Source organism: Carcharhinus amblyrhynchos, chromosome 25, assembly GCF_965287045.1.
Source record: "Carcharhinus amblyrhynchos chromosome 25, sCarAmb.v2.hapA, whole genome shotgun sequence".
In the NCBI taxonomy this organism is placed as follows: Eukaryota; Metazoa; Chordata; class Chondrichthyes; order Carcharhiniformes; family Carcharhinidae; genus Carcharhinus; species Carcharhinus amblyrhynchos.
This window is the reverse complement of record NC_137348.1, coordinates 4,193,464-4,213,923: the sequence shown is the minus strand read 5'-3', so window position 1 is coordinate 4,213,923 and position 20,460 is coordinate 4,193,464. Positions and strand designations below refer to the sequence as shown.

Here is a 20,460-nt window from a genome sequence, read left to right as displayed (position 1 = left end):
AGAGAAGGAAAGGAGAGAGTGCAGAATGTAGTGTTACTGTCAAAGCTAGGGTGTAGAGAAAGATCAACTTAATGCGAGGTAAGTCCATTGAAAAGTCTGACAGCAGCAGGGAAGAAGCTGTTCTTGAGTCGTTGGTAGGAGATTGACTGATCCTATTGGATGACAGGGCAGGCTATAGAGCCTACTCCTGCTCCTCATGTTCATTAAACTGGCAATGTGTGACCATTTTTGTGAGATAGCAGATGTTCATAAGATTATGATTTAATTCATTTCTTGTGCACGATTCAGGTTTTTTTCATTATGTCTGTCTTAAAAAGGGGGAGCTTTTCTTAGTTTTTTTTGAGCTGATAACAAAGAGATTAAAAGAGGCAAAAGTTGGTCTTGATTGTTTGGGAAGCAATTGTTAATCTGAGGTTCTGATTGTGAGTGAGTCAATAATTTATGTGTACAACCAAAATTAAATTCACCATCAATTTCAGGAAATCTCTTATTTTGAGGGGGAGGAATATACATGGTGGAAACCGATGTCTCCAAAAGCAGCAAGAAGACTGTGTTTGGAAGAGAGGGGAAATCGCAGTAAAGCAGTGGCGTGCACCTTTAAGAAGACCAGGCTGAACTTCGCTGCGCAAGGTGGAGATGGCAGCTTCCTATGTCAGAGCTGGGAGGCTTTGTGCCGGCTTCCTGGCTTTCAACAAGGCTTGCAGCTGGCAAGCTCTAGTACTACAGCCTGGCAGCAGGTTGTACGGGCAAGGCAGAGGCTTGCAGGAGAAGTTGGGAGGAAGCCTGAGAGTTGGTAGCACTGCCCTGCGCTTTGCATTTGTGCTGGGTGGGACCCTGGGACTGTACCACACGCTCAAGCACCATCTGCAGCAAGAGCAGCAACATGCTGAGCAGCCAGACAGGAAGGTAAACCGCGATTAAACAGGACAAAAAAAGGAGTTCAGGGCCAAATGCGCTGACAGTAACCTATTTGCTGGTAGATAATAAGGGTTGGCATTGTTTGTTAGTTCCTTATGTTGGGGAAGGGGTAATCAGCACTGATTTCGTTTCATAATCGAGTGCAGCGCAGTATTCTGTCTTGTGTTTGCAGTGCCGTCAGACACTCAGTTTAAACGCACTTTGCACTACATGTGTTAAATGTTATCTGCTAAAATGTGATGATGTAGTTTATTTTGACAAATGAAACAGCAACATTCAAACGTTTTTAGGATTTAAAGATAATATACAATTGTTTTTGCTGTAACTTTCAATTCCGTACATTTCAAACTTATCGGTATAAGGGGCAACATATAACCACTATACCATCAGCGGTGGCACAGTGGTTAGCACTGCTGCCTCACAGCGCCAGGGACCCGGGTTCAGTTCCCATCTTGGGTCACTGACTGCAGAATTTGCACGTTCTCCCCGTGTCTGTGTGGGTTTGCTCCGGTTTCCTCCCATAGTCCAAAGATTAGGGTGAGGTTGATTGGCCATGCTAAATTGACCTCAGTGTCAGTGGGATTAGCAGGTTAAATATGAGGGTTGGAGGAATAGGATCTGGGTGTAGTCTTGATGAGCCAATTGGCCTCCTCCTACAAAGCAGGGACTCAATGATTCCATTGGGAACCTCTTGAATATGTTCAAATATTTTCCCTAGCCTAAGTTTTCAAAGGCAGTGATAGCCTTAAACATGTTTTGTCATTGTTAGACAGCAACATAAATAATGTTGAGACACAAGACAACGCGTTTGAATTTGCCTGCTTAACACTTCTTAGGTTTCAAGGTCACTCATTGTATAAACCCAAGTCTTTTTTAAATTCATTTACAGGATGTGGGCATTGCCAGCATTTATTGCTTATCTCTAATCGCCCTTGAGTAGGTGCTGGTGAGCTGCCTTCTTAAATTGCTACAGTTTGTCACTCATAGTGCTTTTGGGGAGAGTGTTCCAGAATTTTGGTCCAGCAACAGTGAGGGAACGGTGATATATTTATTGGTGACACAATGGCTCAGTGGTTTGTACTGCTGCCTCGCAGCGCCAGGGACCTGAGTTCAATTCTGGCCTTGGGTCACTGTCTGTGTGGAGTTTGCACGTTCTCCCGTGTCTGCGTGAGATTTCCTCCAGGTGATACGGTTTCCTCCCACAGTCCAAAGATGTACAGGTTAGGTGAATTGGCTTTTAGTGTCGGGGGACTAGCAGGATCAATATGTGGGGTTACGGGAATAGGGCCTGGGTGGGATTGTTGCTTGTGCAAACTTGATGGACTGAATGGCCTCCTTCTGCACTATTGGGATTCTATGATATTTCCAAATCAGGATGGTGAGTGACTTGGAAGGGTGGTGATGTTCCCAGGTATCTACTGATCTTATCCTTCTGGATGATGGCAGCTGTGTGTTTGGAGGGTGCTGTCTAAGGAAATTTGATATTGTGGTGTGAATTTTCATCATTGCGAAGTTGTGTAGCATATTCCAGGGGGAACATTGAAACAGGAGGAAGCCTTTGAACCCGTACCATCATTTAATTAGGTAATGGCTGATCTGCATCTTAGCTCCATCACTCTTGTCAGTCTTCAAACCAGAAGGGATTTGGATAGTTTGCTTAAAACAGGCAAGTATTAGCAAGGTGTTGGAAGTAAGCAGTGGACAGTGGAAAATAATATTGGCACAAGTGCACTAGGTTGAATGACATGTTTTCTGTTCTGATGTGATTGCAATAATGATGCACTCATACTGCTACAATACTTCAATCTAATGGAATTCAGTGGCATAGAAATGGCAGCTTGACAGATAGACCTAATCTGTTTCTAGAGCACTCTGAAGCCAAGTGTGTGAAATGTGCTCCCAGGAGGTTGTCAATATAACTAGAGAGCAGCGTCAACTGATCTCAGTCACTTGCACTTCCAGCTTTGAGTCAGAAATCATAGAATCCCTACACTGCAGAAAGAGGCCATTCAGCCATCAAGTCTGCACCGAGAACAATCCATCCCAGTCCCTATCCCCAAAACCCCACACATTTAACCTGCTGATCCCTCTAACCTACACATCACTGGACACTAAGGGGCAATTTAGCATGGCCAATCCACCTAACCCACACATCTTTGGACTGTGGGAGGAAATCCACTCAGAAAACATGCAAACTCTGCACAGTGACCCAAGCCGGGAATCAAACTCAGGTTCCTGGAGCTGTGAGACAGCAGTGCTAACCACTGTATCACCCCAAGAAGGTTCAAACTCCACACTCAGGACTTGAGCACCTAATTCAGGCTGGCAGTGGTGAGGGGTTGTTGTACTGCTTAAAGTGTTGTCTTTCAGATGACACAGTACATCAAGGTCTTTCCTCCTTTTTAGTTGGACTTAAGAGTTGCCATGGCTGCCACTTTGAAGCAAAGCACAGGCATTTGCCCAGATGGCCTGTCCAATATTTATCCTCAGCTGATATCATTAAAAGTTAGCAGGTCTGGCAGCATCTGTGGAGAGAGAAACAGAGTTAATGTTAGAGAAACGTTAACTCAGTTTCTCACTCCATTGATACTGCCAGACCCGCTGTTTTTCAAGCATTTTTTGTTTGTGTTTCAACTTTTGCGTCACTAAAGGTTATCTGGTTGCTATCACATGGCTGATTGTGGGAGTTTGCTGTGTGCAAATTGGCTACCATGCTGCCTAAACTACAACAGTGACTCCACTTCAACATAGTACCTTAGAAATGTTCAATTGGCTGAAAAGTAGTTTTAAACAACCCAAGGCCATGAAAAGTGCTATCTAAATGCCAGTCCTTCCTTCCACCCAGTCAGATATGCAGACATGCTCAAATAAATGCACTCCACATCTTGGATTAGTTCTGAATATTAAAACAAAAGTTACACAAGTGAGGTCCCAATTGCCCACATTTGGCCCATATCCTTTATACCCATCTTACTCATGTAACTGTCTAAATGCTTTTTAAAAGACAAAATTGTACCCGCTTCTACTGCTACTTCTGGCAGCTTGTTCCAGACACTCACCACCCTCTGTGTGAAATTGCCCTTCTGGACCTTTTCACAGCTCTCCCCATTCACCTTAAACCTATGCCCTCTAGTTTTAGGCTCCTCCATCTTTGGGAAAAGATATTGATTATCTAGCTGATCTATGCCCCTCATTATTTTGTAAACCTGTACAAGCCTCTTACGCTCCAGAGAAAAAGTCCCAGTCTATCCAGCCTCTCCTTATAACTCAAACCATCAAGTCCCGGTAGCATCCTAGTAAAGTATAATCATGACTACTGTGTTTCCTACATTACAGCAAATTTGCACACAGCAAACTGGCACAAACAGCAAAGTGGTGATCACTGGTCATCTGCATTAGTGATATCAGTTGAGGATGGCTAATGGAGGTGGGTATGGATGGCAGAAGGGATTGTAGTGTTGTAGTTCAGTCATCCAGGTGTGATGGAAACCTATCTCTTCCCTCTGCATTTTTGCTTTGTTGCAGAAGTCCAGTGCCGATCTGTCACTCACTCTGTACCAGTACAAGACCTGTCCGTTCTGTAGCAAAGTCCGGGCATTCCTCGACTTCCACTCACTGCCCTACAAGATTGTGGAGGTCAACCCAATCCTGCGCAAGGAGATCAAATTTTCTGGCTACCGGAAGGTTCCGATTCTGATTGGGGATGATGGAGAGAAAGTGGTGAGTTTGTGCAGAGCTGCGTCAGATTCCTAATATACTGTATGAAATAACAATATTTTTAATTCCCCGGGACTCCAAAGACTGGAGCATGATGATGTAGACTCCCAGTACACTATTGAGGGGGTGCTGTATTGTCTGAGGTGCCATCTTTTGGATGAGATTTTAAGCCAAGCCTTGTCTATCCTCTTGGGTGGACAGAAAATATATTTTTAATTTTGTGGAATGTGGGCAATGCCGGCATTTGTTTCCCATCCCTAATTACCCTTTGAGGGCAGATAAGCATCAGCTACATTACTGTGGGTCTGGAGTCACATGTAAGCCAGATTAAATAAAAGGATGGCAGATTTCCTTCCTGAAAAAGCGTTAGTGAACCAGATGGGTGTTTACAACGGTCTGGTAGTTTCATGGTCACCATTACCTAATGTGGAGATGCTGGCGTTGGACTGGGGTGAACACATTAAGAAGTCTCACAACACCAGGTTAAAGTCCAACAAGTTTATTTGGTAGCAAAAGCCACTAGCTTTCGGAGAGTTGCCCCTTTGTCAGGTCAGTGGGAGTTCTATTCACAGAGCACATAAAGAAACCAAAACTGTCACCCTATAACTTAAATATCTCCCACTTTTTATGCCTTTTAGCTTTGACAAAGGGTCATATGGACTTGAAACGTCAGCTCTTTTCTCTCCTTACAGATGCTGCCAGACCCGCTGAGATTTTCCAGCATTTTTTCTTTTGGTTTTAGGTCACAACAACTCACTGTGTTTAAAAAAAAAGATTCTTAACAACTCCCTGATCCTTTTTCAATAAATAGAATAAATGTTGAATTTACTTTTGTATTTCCATGTTCGGTTCATAAATTAGGAAGTAAAGTCTTCGCAAAGATTAGGTAGCGGAAATCTGTCGGAACCCTTTCAGGTTGCTGACTGCAGCATATAATTTGGGTTGGCACAGTAACTTCATTGCAGAATTAATGTAAGCCCAGTTCCAACAATATTAAACAAACTTTAAACTTGGCACTTGAATGCAGTAGTGAGGGAGTGCTGCATTATATGAGGTACTGCCTTTCTAATGAGGGTTTAAATCATCTACTGCTGCCCTATTTTATGTGGTTGTTTAAGGCCACGTGAAACTCCTCAGAGCAGAATGGTGTTTTTCCCACGAATCCCTCCCAACATTCAGTTAGTTGGCTGCTTGTGGGATTTTGCTGTAAACTGTTTGCTATCTTTAAATCTCAAATTATTTGGGCCATTGGAGAGGTGTGATGAAGTTTTATCCATGTCTCTCTCTCTCTCTCTCTCTGTTATCTCTCCTCCTGCGATTCCTCCCTTTTCTCATCCAACTTTTTCAATTTTCTTTATCTCTCTATTATTCCCCGCTCTGTCTCTTTTCCTGATCCCCTCTTCCTCCTCACTGAACTTCTCCCACTCTTTCGCTGTCAAATTTAGTATAAATTCCTAACTTTTGTTTACCCAAAATTTGAGAAATTAGTGTATTGGAATAGAGAGACAGGAGCGATTCTTCCATCCCACTGCGTTGGGCCGGGAGATTTAAGCAGCACCAGATTAGCGCGATCCGCACTGGGTATCCAGCCTCGAGCACGTCTCCCAGTGCCAGATTTCAAGCACCATCAGCTCCACACTGGAAATAGGCGTGGAGCCGCATTAGAAATGCAACCCTTCATTTCCATGTAATTTCAATATCATTAGTGGACCAGGGACTGAAATCTCTGGGTCCACTAGCCTCTCACAGCCCCCCACCAGGAGTGGTTCTCTCCAGTGGGTTTACAGTAGCTCCCCATTTGCAGGAGTGAAAAGGGGGGGGGGAGGGGAAATGGCAGGATGGAGGTCCCTCAGAGGGTTTCACAGTGGGAGTGCCAGCCTTGGCCCCTGGCACTGCCCGGGTGTAAAGTGCCAATGCCTGGGGCACCTTGGCATTGCATCCTGGGCATAGGGCAGTGCCAAAGGGGTGAGGCCTAATGGGGTAGGGCCTAATGGGGGCAGGGCCTCTGGGGGCGATCGGTGGGGGGTGCCATTCTGCATTTGGGCTGAGTGACGGGGAGGGAGTCCAGTGATTGGGGTAGGCCATCGGAGGGGTGGAGGGTGTGGTGCTGCAGGGAGGGGATCGGGGCCCCCAGTGGGGTGCTGCACAGAGGGAATCAGGGGCCACCGGTGAGTTGCTTGGGAGACTCGGAGGCTGGCTATGCAAGGCTGATGTGGAGGTGCTGGCGATGGACTGGGGTAAACACAGTAAGAAGTCTCACAAAACCAGGTTAAAGTCCAACAGGTTTATTTGGTAACAAAAGCCTTCGGGGCTTTGCCCCTTCCCTTCAACAGGTGTGCCTTTATATGCCCTGTTTGTGATCAGAACTCCCCACTCACCTGACGAAGGGGCAAAGCTCCGAAAGCTTAGTGGCGTTTGCTACCAGATAAACCTGTTGGACTTTAACTGGGTCTTGTGAAATCCTTATGATGCAGGACTGGCCAAAGCCGGCAGACAGTGACCACTGTGCATGCGCCAATCTTGGTGCTGACAGATTAGAGTGTGTGCAGTGGCCCACTCAGCACGCTATTTCAGCCTCTCCAATAGAAATAGGCCTTGCCCACTGATTTTTAACACCATTTACACTGAGACACTCAGCAGTGCACAGAGTGTGGGAGATTCTTCTCTGAACTCCCACTGAAAAAAAACTCCAGTTTTCACTCATTCAATACTTAGAATTTTTTTGGGATAATCGCCCCTCCCTTACAGTTGAATGATTGTTAATTAAATGTGGGATAAGCAGATTTTAACTAATTTAATTTCCTTTTTTTTCAGCAAATCAACGATTCCTCAGTTATTATCAGCGCTGTAAAGACATACTTACTGTCCAGGTAAATCTGGAGTGGCTACTGACAATCATTTGGATATTTTGTTTACTAACTTTTTTAGTTTCTGAATTTAGAGTTTTGTTTTAAAAATAGCTTTTAGTCCCACTGTTTCCTTTTGTCAAAATAATTCCCAACTTCCGCCTCTGGTTATTAATTTTATTTCAGATTTTTCATCTTTTTCTTGAGATCTCCCTGTCCTTTGATTATAAAGTTTATTTAGTTGAACTCCAAAAAGCACTTGATTTTTTATGAAACATGGATTTTCTATTCCTGCTTTGTGTTCAGTTAATTCACTTACACGTGTCTGACTAGATTTGATTTATTATTGTCACATGTATTAGCATGCAGTGAAAAGTATTGTTTCTTGTGCGTTATGCAGATAATGCATACCGTTCATAGAGAAGGAAAGGAGAGGATACAGAATGTAGTGTTACAGTCATAGCTAGGGTGTAGAGAAAAATCAACTTAGTGCAAGGTAGGTCCATTCAAAAGTCTGATAGCAGCAGTGAAAAAGCTGCTCTCGGTACATGACTTCAGACTTTTGTATTCTTTTTCTCGATGGAAGAAGGTGGAAGAGAGTATGTCCGGGTGTCTGGGGTCCTTAATTATGCTGGCCGCTTTGCTGAGGCAGTGGGAAGTGTAGACAGAGTCAATGGATGGGAGGCTGGTTTATGTGATGGATTGGGTGACACTCATGACCTTTCTGTAGTTTCTTGAGATTTTTGGGTAGAGCAGGAGCCATACCAAGCTGTGATGCAACCAGAAAGAATGCTTTCTATGGTGCATCTGTAAAAGTTGGTGAGAGTTATAGCTGACATGCCAAATTTCCTTCGTCTTCTGAGAAAGTAGAGGCATTGATGGGCTTTCTTAACAATAGTGCCAGCATGGGGGATCGGGATAGGTTGTTGGTGATCTGGAGACCTAAAAACTTGAAGTTTTTGACCATTTCTACTTCATCCCCTTTGATGTAGACAGGGGCATGTTCTCCACTATGCTTCTTGAAATCGATGACAATCTCCTTCATTTTGTTGACGTTGAGGGAGAGATTATTGTTGTCGCACCAGTTCACCAGATTACATGTGCAGACATGTACACTTACATAAAAGCACGCGCACATGTGTTCCTCTTCAAAGACATTCCCTCCCACACTCTCACAGACTCACAAGCATCCAAACACAGCTTTGTGTCTATTTTATAAGATTTTTCTATTTCCACCACACCCCTCAGTTCTTATCTGCTTCTGAAAAGCCCAAAAGATTCTGAGGAATTTTTTTTCAAAAGTAGGGATGATAAAAAGCAGACTTCTGCTGTTGAAGTGTATCGCTTTAAGAACAGTTTGGGCCCAACGATTTGGAGGATAGCATCTTAGCTTCAGTCAGTACCACTGTGTAATGGTCCTTGTGTGAAAGCAGCCTAATTTTCTCCCTCCTTGTCTTACCGCTTGTGGGTAAGTGAGGCTGATTGAAGTTCTTACTAGCAGTGCTGTTGAAATTAGCAGTTCAAATACATGGCCGATTGTGAATGCAGTTCCACCTCCCTCTGCTTTGTCTTGGAGTTTTTACTGAGCTGCAATTAGCAATCCAGTTGCAAACCGCACCCATCTTGAGCAATATTTTTTTCTTTCCCTCGAGTTACTTTAGATTGATTTGCTTATCATAGAATCTACAGTGCAGAAGGAGGCCATTTGGCCCATTGAGTCTGCACCGACTACAATCCCACCCAGGTCCTATCCCCGTAACTCCATATATTCATCCTAAGGGGTGACACTAATACCAATGGGCAATTTATTGTGGCCAATCAATCTAACCCATTATACATCTTCGGACTTGGGAGGAAACCAGAGCACCCGGAGGAAACCCACACAGACAAAGGAAGAACGTGCAAACTCTGCACAGACAGTGACCCGAAGCTGGAATCGAACCTAGGTCCCTGGTGCTGTGAGCCAGCTGTGCCGCCCATTGCTGAATATGAAAATCTGCCATGAGCCAAGGCAGCATTTTGGAATGTAATTTGCAATAAAATAAACTTCAAAATTTGAATTGGTAACCTGATGCAGTTTTCTTAATATAAGACATAGGAGCAGAATTAGGCCACTCGGCCCACCAAATCTGCTCCACCATTCAATCATGGCTGATACTTTTCTCATCCCCTTTCTCCTGCCTTTTCCTCATAAACCCTGATCCCTTTATTTATCAAGAACCTATCTATCTCTGTCTTAAAAACACCCAATGATCTGACCTCCACAGCCTTCTGCAACAACAAGTTCCACAGATTCACCACTCTTGCTGAAGCAATTTCTCCTCATCTCTGTTTTAAAGGATTGTCCCTTTAGCCTGAAGTTGTGCTCTCCGGTTCTAGTTTTTCCTACTAGTGGAAACATCCTCTCCATGTCCACTCTATCCAGGCCTTGCAATATCCTGTACGTTTCAAGAAGATCCCCCCTCTCATCCTTCTAAACCTCAAGGAGTACAGACCCAGAGTCCTCATACAACAAATTCTTCAGTCCAGGATAGCTGAAAATGTGTTTCTCCCAAGAGATAATAATTTTAATTAGACGGTCTGGTCTGAGTAACCTGATTTTGAATAACTGAAAATTACTTTAAAAGAATGTTATGGAACAATTTGCCAATTATATTGGGACACAGATATCAGTTCCTTAGTAGATTAAAATGATTTTCGAAAGCTTTAAAAATAGTATTCTTGCACCAGAAGAATTAGCTTAATTTTTACAGCCTCAACAAAGGACTGTAAACAAATGAAATTAGCAGAAATTCTAAATGCTAATTAATTTGACGAAGAAGTGTGGTCAGTTTCTGGGCAACTTCTAGTGAAATGTCTTTTAAACTAGAGTAAAAGGTCTTGGAAACTTCAGTCGTATTTGATGCAATCAGCTGGCTTAGCCAATTTCAGACAAACTGCATCAAAAAAAATGCAAAGCAGGGCCCTGCACCCCTATCAGTGGTGAGCCCACTGCTAGGAGGTGGATGAGAGTGATTTGGGGTACCTCTTGAGTTGTCTCCCCACCTCTCCGAGAGAGGTTGGCCTTCCACTCTCACCTCTTCCCCTGCCATCTTGCATCTATGATCATGAACTGGGTGGATGAGCTGTGAATCAGTCACGTGAAAGCTCTGATATTGTTTTTTGGAAGTATTGTTGGTGGTGAATACTAGAACTGTTGACATAAACGTGGGTTGCAATTTACAAAACAAGAGTTAGCAGCATTGCGAACTTGGAGGAGGATAGTGATAAACATCAAGAGGGCATAGGTTGGTGGAAAGGACTGACACGTGGCAAGTATTTCATGCAATGGTGGCATGGTGGCACAGTGGTTAGCACACTGCTGCCTCACAGTGCTAAGGATCTGGGTTCGATTCCAGCCTCGCTGTATGTGCAGAGTCTGCATGTTCTCGCCGTATCTGCGTAGGTTTCCTCTGGGTGCTCCGGTTTCCTCCCACAGTCCAAAGATGTGTGGGTTAGGTTGATTGGCCATGCTAAATTGCCCATTAGTCAAGAGAGATTAGCAGGGTAAACATATGGGGTTATGGGGATAGGACCTGGGAGAGACCGTTGTCAGTGCAGACTCGATGGGCTGAATGGCCTCATTCTGCGCTGTAGATTCTATGATTCTATAAAGTGTGAAGTGTTGCTTCTGGTCAGAAGAATGAGGAGGGACAATAAATAATAAAGATACAATTCTGAAGGGTATTGGAACAGAGAGACATGGAGGTATATGTACACATTGTCAAAGGTGGCAGGACAGGTTACAAAAGTGGTTAAAAAGGCAAGGAGGATCCTGGACTTTATAGAGGCCTTGGGTAATGAAATATATGACAAACCTTTATAAAACTCTGGTATGACCTCAACTAGAGAATTGTATCCAGTTCTGACCATTACACTTAAGGAAATCTGTTCTCTGGGTCTCACTATTTTGTGGAACATCCCGTGTAATGTTTCCAAGGTTATAGAGGTTGAGAATCGGCCTGTTAAGTTGAATGAAGACTCATGGCAGACACACGTGACCCTGAATAGACATCATCCTCGAATTGAGAGACAGTGGCAATGATGACTATTTGAAGAAGAATGTGGGAGCACTAGAGAGTTGCAGAAAAACAATTGATCAAAATGGTTCCAGGGATGAAGGTCTTCAATTACATGGATAGATTGGCAGCACAGTGGTTAGCACTGCTACCTCTCAATGCCACGGATCCGGGTTCGATTCCCGGCTTGGTCTGTGTAAAGTCTGCATGTTTTCCCCATGTATACATAGGTTTCCTCCCACAGTCCGAAAGACATGCTGGTTAGGGTGCATTGGCCGTGCTAAATTCTCCCTCAGTGTATCCGAACAAAGAGTCTGGCGACGAGGGAATTTTCACAGTAACTTCATTGCAGTGTTAATGTAAGCCTACTTGCGACTAATAAATAAACTTTAACTTTAGATTGGAGAAGCTGGAGCTGTTCCCTTTGGGAAGAGAAGGTTGAAAGGAGATTTGATGGAGGTGTTCAAAGTCATGAGAGGTCTGGATAGATTATATGGAGAGAAACCTCCCATTACTGGAAGGATGGAGAACCAGAGAACATTGATTTCAGGTGGTCAGCAAGAGATCCAGTGGTGAAGTGAGGAAAATCTTTTATATGCAGCAAGTAGTTGGAAACTGAAATCCATTGCCTGTGAATGTGGTGGAGATAGATACATTTCAAAGGGAATTGGATAAGCACCTGAAAAGAAAAAATTTTCAGTGTCACAGAGAAAGAGTGGGGGAGTGGGATTAGCTGAGTTGCTCATGCAGATAGCTATCACAAAGGTGATGATGGGCTGAATAGCCATTTGTGCTGTAATCATTCTACGACTTTACACAATGCTGGTTTGCCTCTCCATGCTCTTTACTTGTTGTTTCTTAAAAATTTCAGGCACAAAGACCTGACACGGGTGTTATCATACTATCCAGAGATGAAATCTAAAGATGAGAAGGGGAAGGATGTGGTTGAATATAACAACAAATACTGGGTGATGCTGGAGGACCAGGATGAAAGGCAGTATTACCCCAACAATGACGCCAGGAAGTACGTAAACCTGAAACATACTTAAAATCATCTTATTTTTTACAAATAACATCAGGAAAACAGACTGTTCTAATTTGGGCAGATTTCTGTAATGTCTAACGTCCTGTGTGGTTCTGTTAGGTGGAAAGGCTCTGCCACTGTGCCTTTGTTATCTCCAATGTCCCCTCAGCTGGCATCTCATGATTTTCCCTCCACAAGTTTGAGCTCATTCAAAGCTCTGCTTCCATTTGACCATCCACTTCACTTGGTTCCTGGTCAAACAATGCCTGTATTTTTCAAATTCCTCCGTGGTCTTGTTCTTCCCTATCTTTGCAACTGTATCTTTGCAGCTCTACAAACCTCGTGCACCATCTGTGCTCCTCTAATTCTGGTCTCCAGCTCATTCTCCACTTTAATTGTTCCGTCATTAGCAGCCGTGTCTTCAGCTATCTTGGCCCTACACTTTGGAATTCCCTCCCTAAATCTCTTCGCTTCTCCGTCCTCCTTTAAAATGCGCCCTGCTTGACCAAGGTTTTGGTCACCTCCTAGTATCGCCTTGATGTCAAATTTTATTAGCTAACACACCTGTGAAGCATATTAGGTGTTTTTGCTATTGTTAAAGGTGATGTCTAAATGTAGGCTGTTGTTATGCCCAAACTTCAAATGGCTGGCCACGCTGCTTTTGCCACAGGGGAAGGAGGAAGGCAGTATCTAGTAGTTGTTGCACATGCCCTATGCTCTCTCGAGGTCATGGCCCATTACAAGGTTGATTTGCTGACTTTGGTTTCCGGTGTTGGATGTATTGATCTGTGCTGGGGTTTTTTCTTTAATATCAGGGAGGAAATGAAATGGCGCAAGTGGGTGGATGACTGGCTGGTTCATCTCATTTCACCCAATGTCTACCGAACTCCTGGAGAAGCTCTGGAGTCCTTCGACTACATTGTGAGGGAGGGGAAATTTGGAACATTTGAAGGATTTTTCGCTAAGTATTTCGGAGCTGCAGCCATGTTCTTTATCAGCAAGCGACTTAAGTCAAGGTGCGTATTTAAGATTCCTTGGTAAGTCAGGCATCTGGATGGGAAGTGGGAGATAGCCCACCAGAGATGGAACCAGGACTGGACTGAAGGATATTAAGGCCACTGAGAGGGTGCAGAGGAGATTTACAAGAATAGTAGTGGCGTGTGGGATTTCAATTACTTGGAGACACTGGAGAAGCTGGGACTGTTCTCATTCAAGCAGAAAAAAATTAGGGGGAGAAATGCTCAAAAACATTTAAGATTTTTGAGAGAGTAAATAAGGAAAGATTGTTTCCAATAGCAGAAGGGTCACTAACCAGAGATTTAAGATAACTGGTAGAAGGGGGAGATGAGAAGTTCATTTAATGCAGCAAGTTGTTGTGATTGGGAACATGATGTTTGAAAGGGATGCGGAAACAAATTCAACAGGAACTTTCAAACGTGAATTGGATAAACACTGAAAGAGAAGAAAACTTTAAGGGAAAGAGCAGGGAGAATGGGACCAGTTGGATAGCTCTTTCAAAGATGGGCATGATGGGCCAAATGGCCTCCTGTTGCACTGTAAGATTCTATGACTTTGTGAACCTAAATTACTACCTCTGAACCATTGAGTTCAGAGTGCAAGAGTAGGGAGTGAAAAATACTGAGAATTTTAAATGGGCCCATTCTCTCAGATGGTGAATTGTTGTAAACGACTGTAAATAATTGAAAAAGGACAAAGAATAATGGGGATGTGACAAGAGATTAGTGAGTAAAATTAAAGATCATGGTGTTGGGGGTAATGTATTGACCTGGATAGAGAACTGGTTGGCAGACAGCAAGCGAAGAGTGGGAATAAATGGGTCCTTTTCAGAGTGGCAGGCAGTGACTATTGGGGACTGCAGGGTTCAGTGCTGGGACCCCAGCTATTCACAACACACATTAATGATTTGGACGAAGGAATTGAATGCAATATTTCCAAATTTGCAGGTCATACTAAACAAACTGGGTGGCAGTGTGTGCTGTGAGGAGAATGCTAAGAGGTTGCAGGATGACTTGGACATGCTGCCTGTGTGGGCAAATACTTAGCAAATGCAATATAATGTGGATAAATGTGAGGTTATCCACTTTGGTGGCAAAAACAGGAAGGAAAATTATTATCTGAATGGTGGCAGTTAAGGAAAAGGGGAAGTGCAACATGGCTGGGTGTCACGGTGGAACAATGGATGAAGGTTGGCATGCAGGTACAGCAGGTGGTGAGGAAAGCTAATGGCATGCTGACCTTCATAGCAAGAGGATTTGAGTATAGGAGCAAAGATTGCTTGCTGCAGTTATACAGGATATTGGTGAGGCCACACCTTTAATATTGTGTGCAGTTTTGGTCTCCTAGTCTGAGGGAGGATATTCTTGCTATTAGGTGTCTAGCGAAGGTTCACCAGACTGATTCCTGGAATGGCAGGACTAACATATGAAGAGAGACTGGATCGACTGAGCTTGCCCTCACTGGAATTTAGAAGTGAGGGGGGGAATCTCATAGAAACATATAAAATCCTAATGGGACTAGACAGCTAGATGTGGAAGAATGTTCCCAATATTGGGAAAGTCCTGAACTAGGGGTCACAGTCTCAGAATAAGAGATAAGCCATTCAGGACTGAGATGAGGAAGAACTTCTTCACTTAGAGTGGAGAATCTGTGGAATTCTCTACTGCAGAAAGCTGTTGGAGCCAGTTTGTTAAATATGTTCAGGAGGGAGCTGGACGTGGCCTTTGCGACCACAGGGATCAAGGGGTAGGGAGAGAAAATGGGAATGGGATGCTGGAAGTGCATGATCATGTTGAATTGTGGTGCAGGCTCAAAGGACTACATGGCCTGCTCCTGCACCTATTTTCTTGTTGCTATGTTTTCTGTGTAGTTCAAAATCTGAGGGATTTAACTGTACCTTCTAGGGGAAACTGGGCTGGATGGCAGTTAAAGTGGAGAAGTTAAAGTGGCTGATTTCTTGCTCTGAAGTCACCGATTAAAACTTTAAACTGGAGGCACTAAGGATGCTTACCTGATGCTGTAGGTCCTTTTCTATAAAGGCATATCTCGTTCTACCTTTGTAATCGGGACTCAATAGCTAATTGAATATTGGCAGGCTATTTGAGCCGCAAACGTAAAATCCTGATTTCATACTTCCAAAACCATCTCCTTCCCTCTACACCCGTTGCTGACAGGAAAAAAAACTATCCCTTTGGATTCAGCCAATGGCTCCCCAAGACATATGATTTGAATTTGAGAGAAAAATCAGATTATTTGAATTTTTTAAAAAAGGGAATTGGAACGTGAGCAATGGGAAATGCCACGTGCACTGGTTTTTCTAACCATTCTTTTCACTGCTTCAAGCAGTCATAGTCCAGTTGTTGTCTGGGCTTAAGCTCTTACCCTTTCATCCTTTTGGACTTCCTGTGCTATGTCTTCTGAGAACTTGCTGAATCTTTGACTTTGCTGGTTTTCAGACATAACCTTCATGATGATGTCCGGCAGGATCTGTACTTGGCAGTCGATCAGTGGGTGGCTGCTATTGGCAAGCACAGACCATTCATGGGTGGAGACATGCCCAACCTTGCTGACCTGGTAAGAGATGTTAATCATTGCGGGTTCTCTTTGGATTTCCTCAGGCATTAGAATTGGGGGGTGGGGTTATAACTATTTGGAAAGATTGAACAGTTTGGAGTTCAATTGTCTAAAAGAGAGAAGGCTGAGGGGTGATCTGATTGAGGTCTTTAAGGATGTAGAGATGTGTTTCCACTTGTGGCACAGAAACAGACATTCAACCAAACTGATCTATGCCTGTTTTTATGTTTCACATCTCTTCATTTTATCCTATCAGCATATCTTTCTATTTTTTCCTCCCTCATGGGTTTTTCTAGCTTCCCCTTAAATGCATCATCACCTCAAACTAAGTGGTAGCGAATTCCACGTTTTAATCACTTGCTGGATAAAGAAATTTGTCCTGATTTATTAGTGACTATTTTGTATTTATGTGCCCTGATTCTGATGTTACCTGTAAGTGAAAACAACAACATCTCCACATCTATCCTATTACTGTCTCTGTGTCAAAGTCCTGGAACCCCTTCCCTGGGTGTACCTACAACACAGGGACTGCAGTTGTTCAAGAAAGCGACTCACCACTACCTTCTCGAGGGCAATTAGAGATGGGCATTAAATGCTGGCTTAGCCAGCGACCCTCACATCCCATGAATGAATTTTAAAAACTCATACCCTTAAATTCCTCTATCAGGATTATCCCTCAGTCTGTTAAGCTTTCCTGATTGCTATAACATCTTAGTTCTATAAGACTGTCTCTTGTAATGCCACTTTTCTTTTGATTTCCATCTTCACAGGCAGTCTATGGGGTACTTCGGGTAATGGAAGGCTTGGAGGCGTTCAATGACATGATGGCAAACACCAAGGTCAAGTCGTGGTATCAAAGAATGGAGGAAGACATTAAGAAAGGACAGGAAGTTGAGCAATAAATTGCTGCAGGAGCCATTGAGAAAATCATGTGAAATTCCTGTTGCATCTCTCTTCTATCAATAGCTTCAGACAGACAAGACCAGATGTTTACAGAGTGAGATCTGTATGGAGAAAAGAAACTATGCTTTAAAAACTGCAACCATGCAACACTCAAGGGTGCTTTTCCATCACAACTGAAAGATTTGGTGAAGTGCTACATTCAGACTTGAAATGCTGTCTAAATCCCAAATCGGGAACTGAAAGAAACTGATAGATGGCAGCATCTCACTCTGCTTTGCTTGAAACTCAGTTCAAAGTTATTAGTGGGTTTATGCATATGGTTTAGCATTGCTGTCAGGGCAAAAACAAAACAGCTTGACACAAAACTGCTAAGTGTGAATGCAACTGAAAAAGGCACAGAGTAAAAATTCACAGGAATTAAAAAGTAAGCTTCTTAAAAAGCCATAAAGTCTAAATTTAACAGTTGCAATATTTGTGAGCATTGACGTAAGTTGCGAAATAAAAATTAGAGATCTCAAAGAAACACAAGCTGTGCTGGCAATGCAAGATTCAGTCTGTATGGAGACAACAGACACATTGATGATTCGGGTAAAACCCTTAATCTGAACTGGGAAAATTGAACAACATTTGAATAAGAAAACAGGGAAGCGAGAAATACACCTAAGCACATGAATGGTAGAACATCCATTACTCTTTTCCACTTCCCTTTGCTATGTTTTGATTTAAATGCTGTTTGTTTTTCAGTTCTTTTGAAGGGTTACACCTGAAACACTAATTTAAGAGCAAGGAAGTTCTTCCAATATCCAGGCCAGCATTTATTCCCCAGCCAACAACAACAACACTAAGGACTGAAAATCCTGGTCATTTTCACTTTGCTGCTTGTGAGAGCTTGTGTGTAAATTGGCTATCGCACTTCCTATATTACAACAATCACTATGTTTCAAAAGTCCTTCCTTGGCTATATAGTGCTTTGGAATGTCCCTGAAGATCTAAAAAGTGCTATGCAAGTCACTCTCTCTCTTCCTGAGGTTAGCTGGAGGAAAAATACAGAGGAAGGTCTTCTTGGCAGCTGTTTGTAAACACTGGCTGTCTGTAAACAATGGCTGTCACACCCGGGGAAATGATGTGGAGATTTCTGCATTGGACTGGGATGGGCACAGCAAGAAGTCTCTCAACACCAGGTTAAAGTCCAACAGGTTTATTTGGAATCACCAGCTTTTGGAATGCTGCTCCTTCATCAGGTGAGTGGAGGTAGGTTCACAAACATGGTGTGTATAGGCAAAGACACAATTGCAAGATAATTACAGATTATCTCACCTGATGAAGGAGCAGCACCCTGAAAGCTCGTGATTCCAAATAATCCTGTTAGACCTTAACCTGGTGTTGTGAGACTTTTTGCTGTGCATGCTCTGGGAAAGACAAGGTTATCAAGTTTAGAAAAATCAGCTGGTTTGGATCTGTATTAAAAGGTGATAGACCCAGGGCTAGATGCAAGATGGATTAATTTCTACTTTATCTGAGTGAGATTGAATTAAAGAGTTACACGGAAGATAACATTCTTCCAATTGACAAGTTTAATAGATTTATGACATATTCCTCCCGCCTTTCTCCTCTGCTTCCCTCTCTCCCTTGATATTTCTATTTTGGGTGGATTTTTTTTTGTTGAAGCTGTGTTGTCATCACTTCTTTGTGGCAAATAGTAATGAGTTTCTGTTGAGGGATAAACGGTACTTTAGAATCTTACACGGTGTGCTTGAGACCATTTTTTTCCCTAAATGTACCTTTTTCACAGGGGTGAGTGAAATCTTGGCGAGGTCTTAATGGTAGAGGGCAATCCCTGGTTACAAATGTATAGCTGGATATTGTAAGTAGTATTTAATAAAATGCATTATGAATTTTATTTACTGTAACTAGATTGTTGGATTGCAGAAGGCAATGATTAATAGAGTTTTTAACCACAGGGTAAGTGCTGCATTGCAGACCAATAACAGTCTTATCCTGTCTACCTGATAGGGTAGTAGTACCTGGGGTGCAACAATTGGGGCCCATAATGAACACTGTCAACCAGTCAACCCCTCTTGAACTATGTTGAAATGTGGGCACAAGGAAGTGAGAATCAGGTAAAGCATGGTTTGAATACCTGCATAAGAGCAAAGAACAGTACAGCACAGGAACAGGCCCTTTGACCCACCAAGCCTGCATCGACACATGATGCCTTTCTAAACTAAAGACTTTTTGCTTCTACGTGGCCCATATCCCTCTATTCCCTGCCTATTCATGTATCTGTAATTAAATCAGCCGTGCCTCAGTGGATAGCACTTGTCTCTGAGCCTGAGTGATGTGGGTTCATTTCCCATTCCAGACACTTGAGCACACAAATTTAGGCTGATAGTCAGGTTCAGTACTATAGGAGTGCTGCACTGTTGGAGGTGCCATTCTTCAGATGTAATGTTAAACTGAGGCCTCATCTGCATTCTCAGGGGGAAGTAAAAGATCATGCATCCTGTGGGCCAAAATTTATCCTTTGATCAACAGCACTTTAAAAAAAAGTCACCCTCACATTACTGTTTGCAGGAGCTTGTGTGTAAATTACTCTAACATTTCCTACATTGCAATGCTGCCTATACTCCAGGAGTAATGGCTGTGAAACACTTCGGGACATTCTGAGTTAATGAAGATGCTACGTAAGTGCAAACTTTTAATTTATTCAAACAATGACTATTTGGAGAAACCAAGGGAAGATTCAAGGGACAATCTTGAATGTTGTATAATTGCTCCATAAAGATGCTGAAGTAATTGTGGTAAATAAATCCCATCACTGGAACAGTAGAGAACAAAGCAAATAGATATATCCTCTGCAGTAGAGTACAAGATGAGAACAAATACTAGTAGCAATTGCACAATATAGTGTTCCTGCCAGGCTACACATCTTGAATAATGTATCTAATTCTTGTCTGTGAGACACAAGGGGAACATTTAAGAAGCAGAAGAAGTGCACAGACGGGCTGTAAGACTCATTCCTAGGTCTAGGTTGTGAGGAAAGACTGGAAAAATATGGGATCTGCAGCTCTGAAAGGCATGGGCTATTTAGAGAAGTAAGCCCTGCAACCCTCCAATATTTCTCAACTCTCCATTTCTGACCTCATCTCCACCTTTGACAGTCATGTTTTCAGCTGTCTAAAGCCGAAACTCTGGAATTTCCTCCTTGAAACTCTGTGCCTCTCTACCACTTTATCCTTTAACATCATCATCAAAACCTACCTTTTTTGATCATATTTTCTGGGATGAAGGGATTATTTTATGAGGAAGGATTGAGTAAGTTAGGCCAGGACTTATTGGAAATTAGAGGAATGAAGGGTGACATTATGGAGACATATAGGGTTCTCAGAGTAGATGCTGAGAG

General features: G+C 43.0%; 1 protein-coding gene across 1 annotated transcript; it reads left to right on the top strand.

The window, feature by feature from the left end:
* Window positions 1–593: 593 nt before the first annotated feature.
* On the top strand, window positions 594–18,957 carry ptgesl (prostaglandin E synthase 2-like). Its single transcript, XM_080212164.1, has 7 exons — window positions 594–906; window positions 4,444–4,638; window positions 7,450–7,505; window positions 12,411–12,563; window positions 13,379–13,579; window positions 16,037–16,154; window positions 16,925–18,957. The coding sequence occupies exons 1-7, from the start codon at window positions 637–639 to the stop codon at window positions 17,054–17,056; spliced, it is 1,125 nt and encodes a 374-aa protein (XP_080068290.1). The 5' UTR covers window positions 594–636; the 3' UTR covers window positions 17,057–18,957.
* The last annotated feature ends 1,503 nt before the right edge of the window (window positions 18,958–20,460 follow it).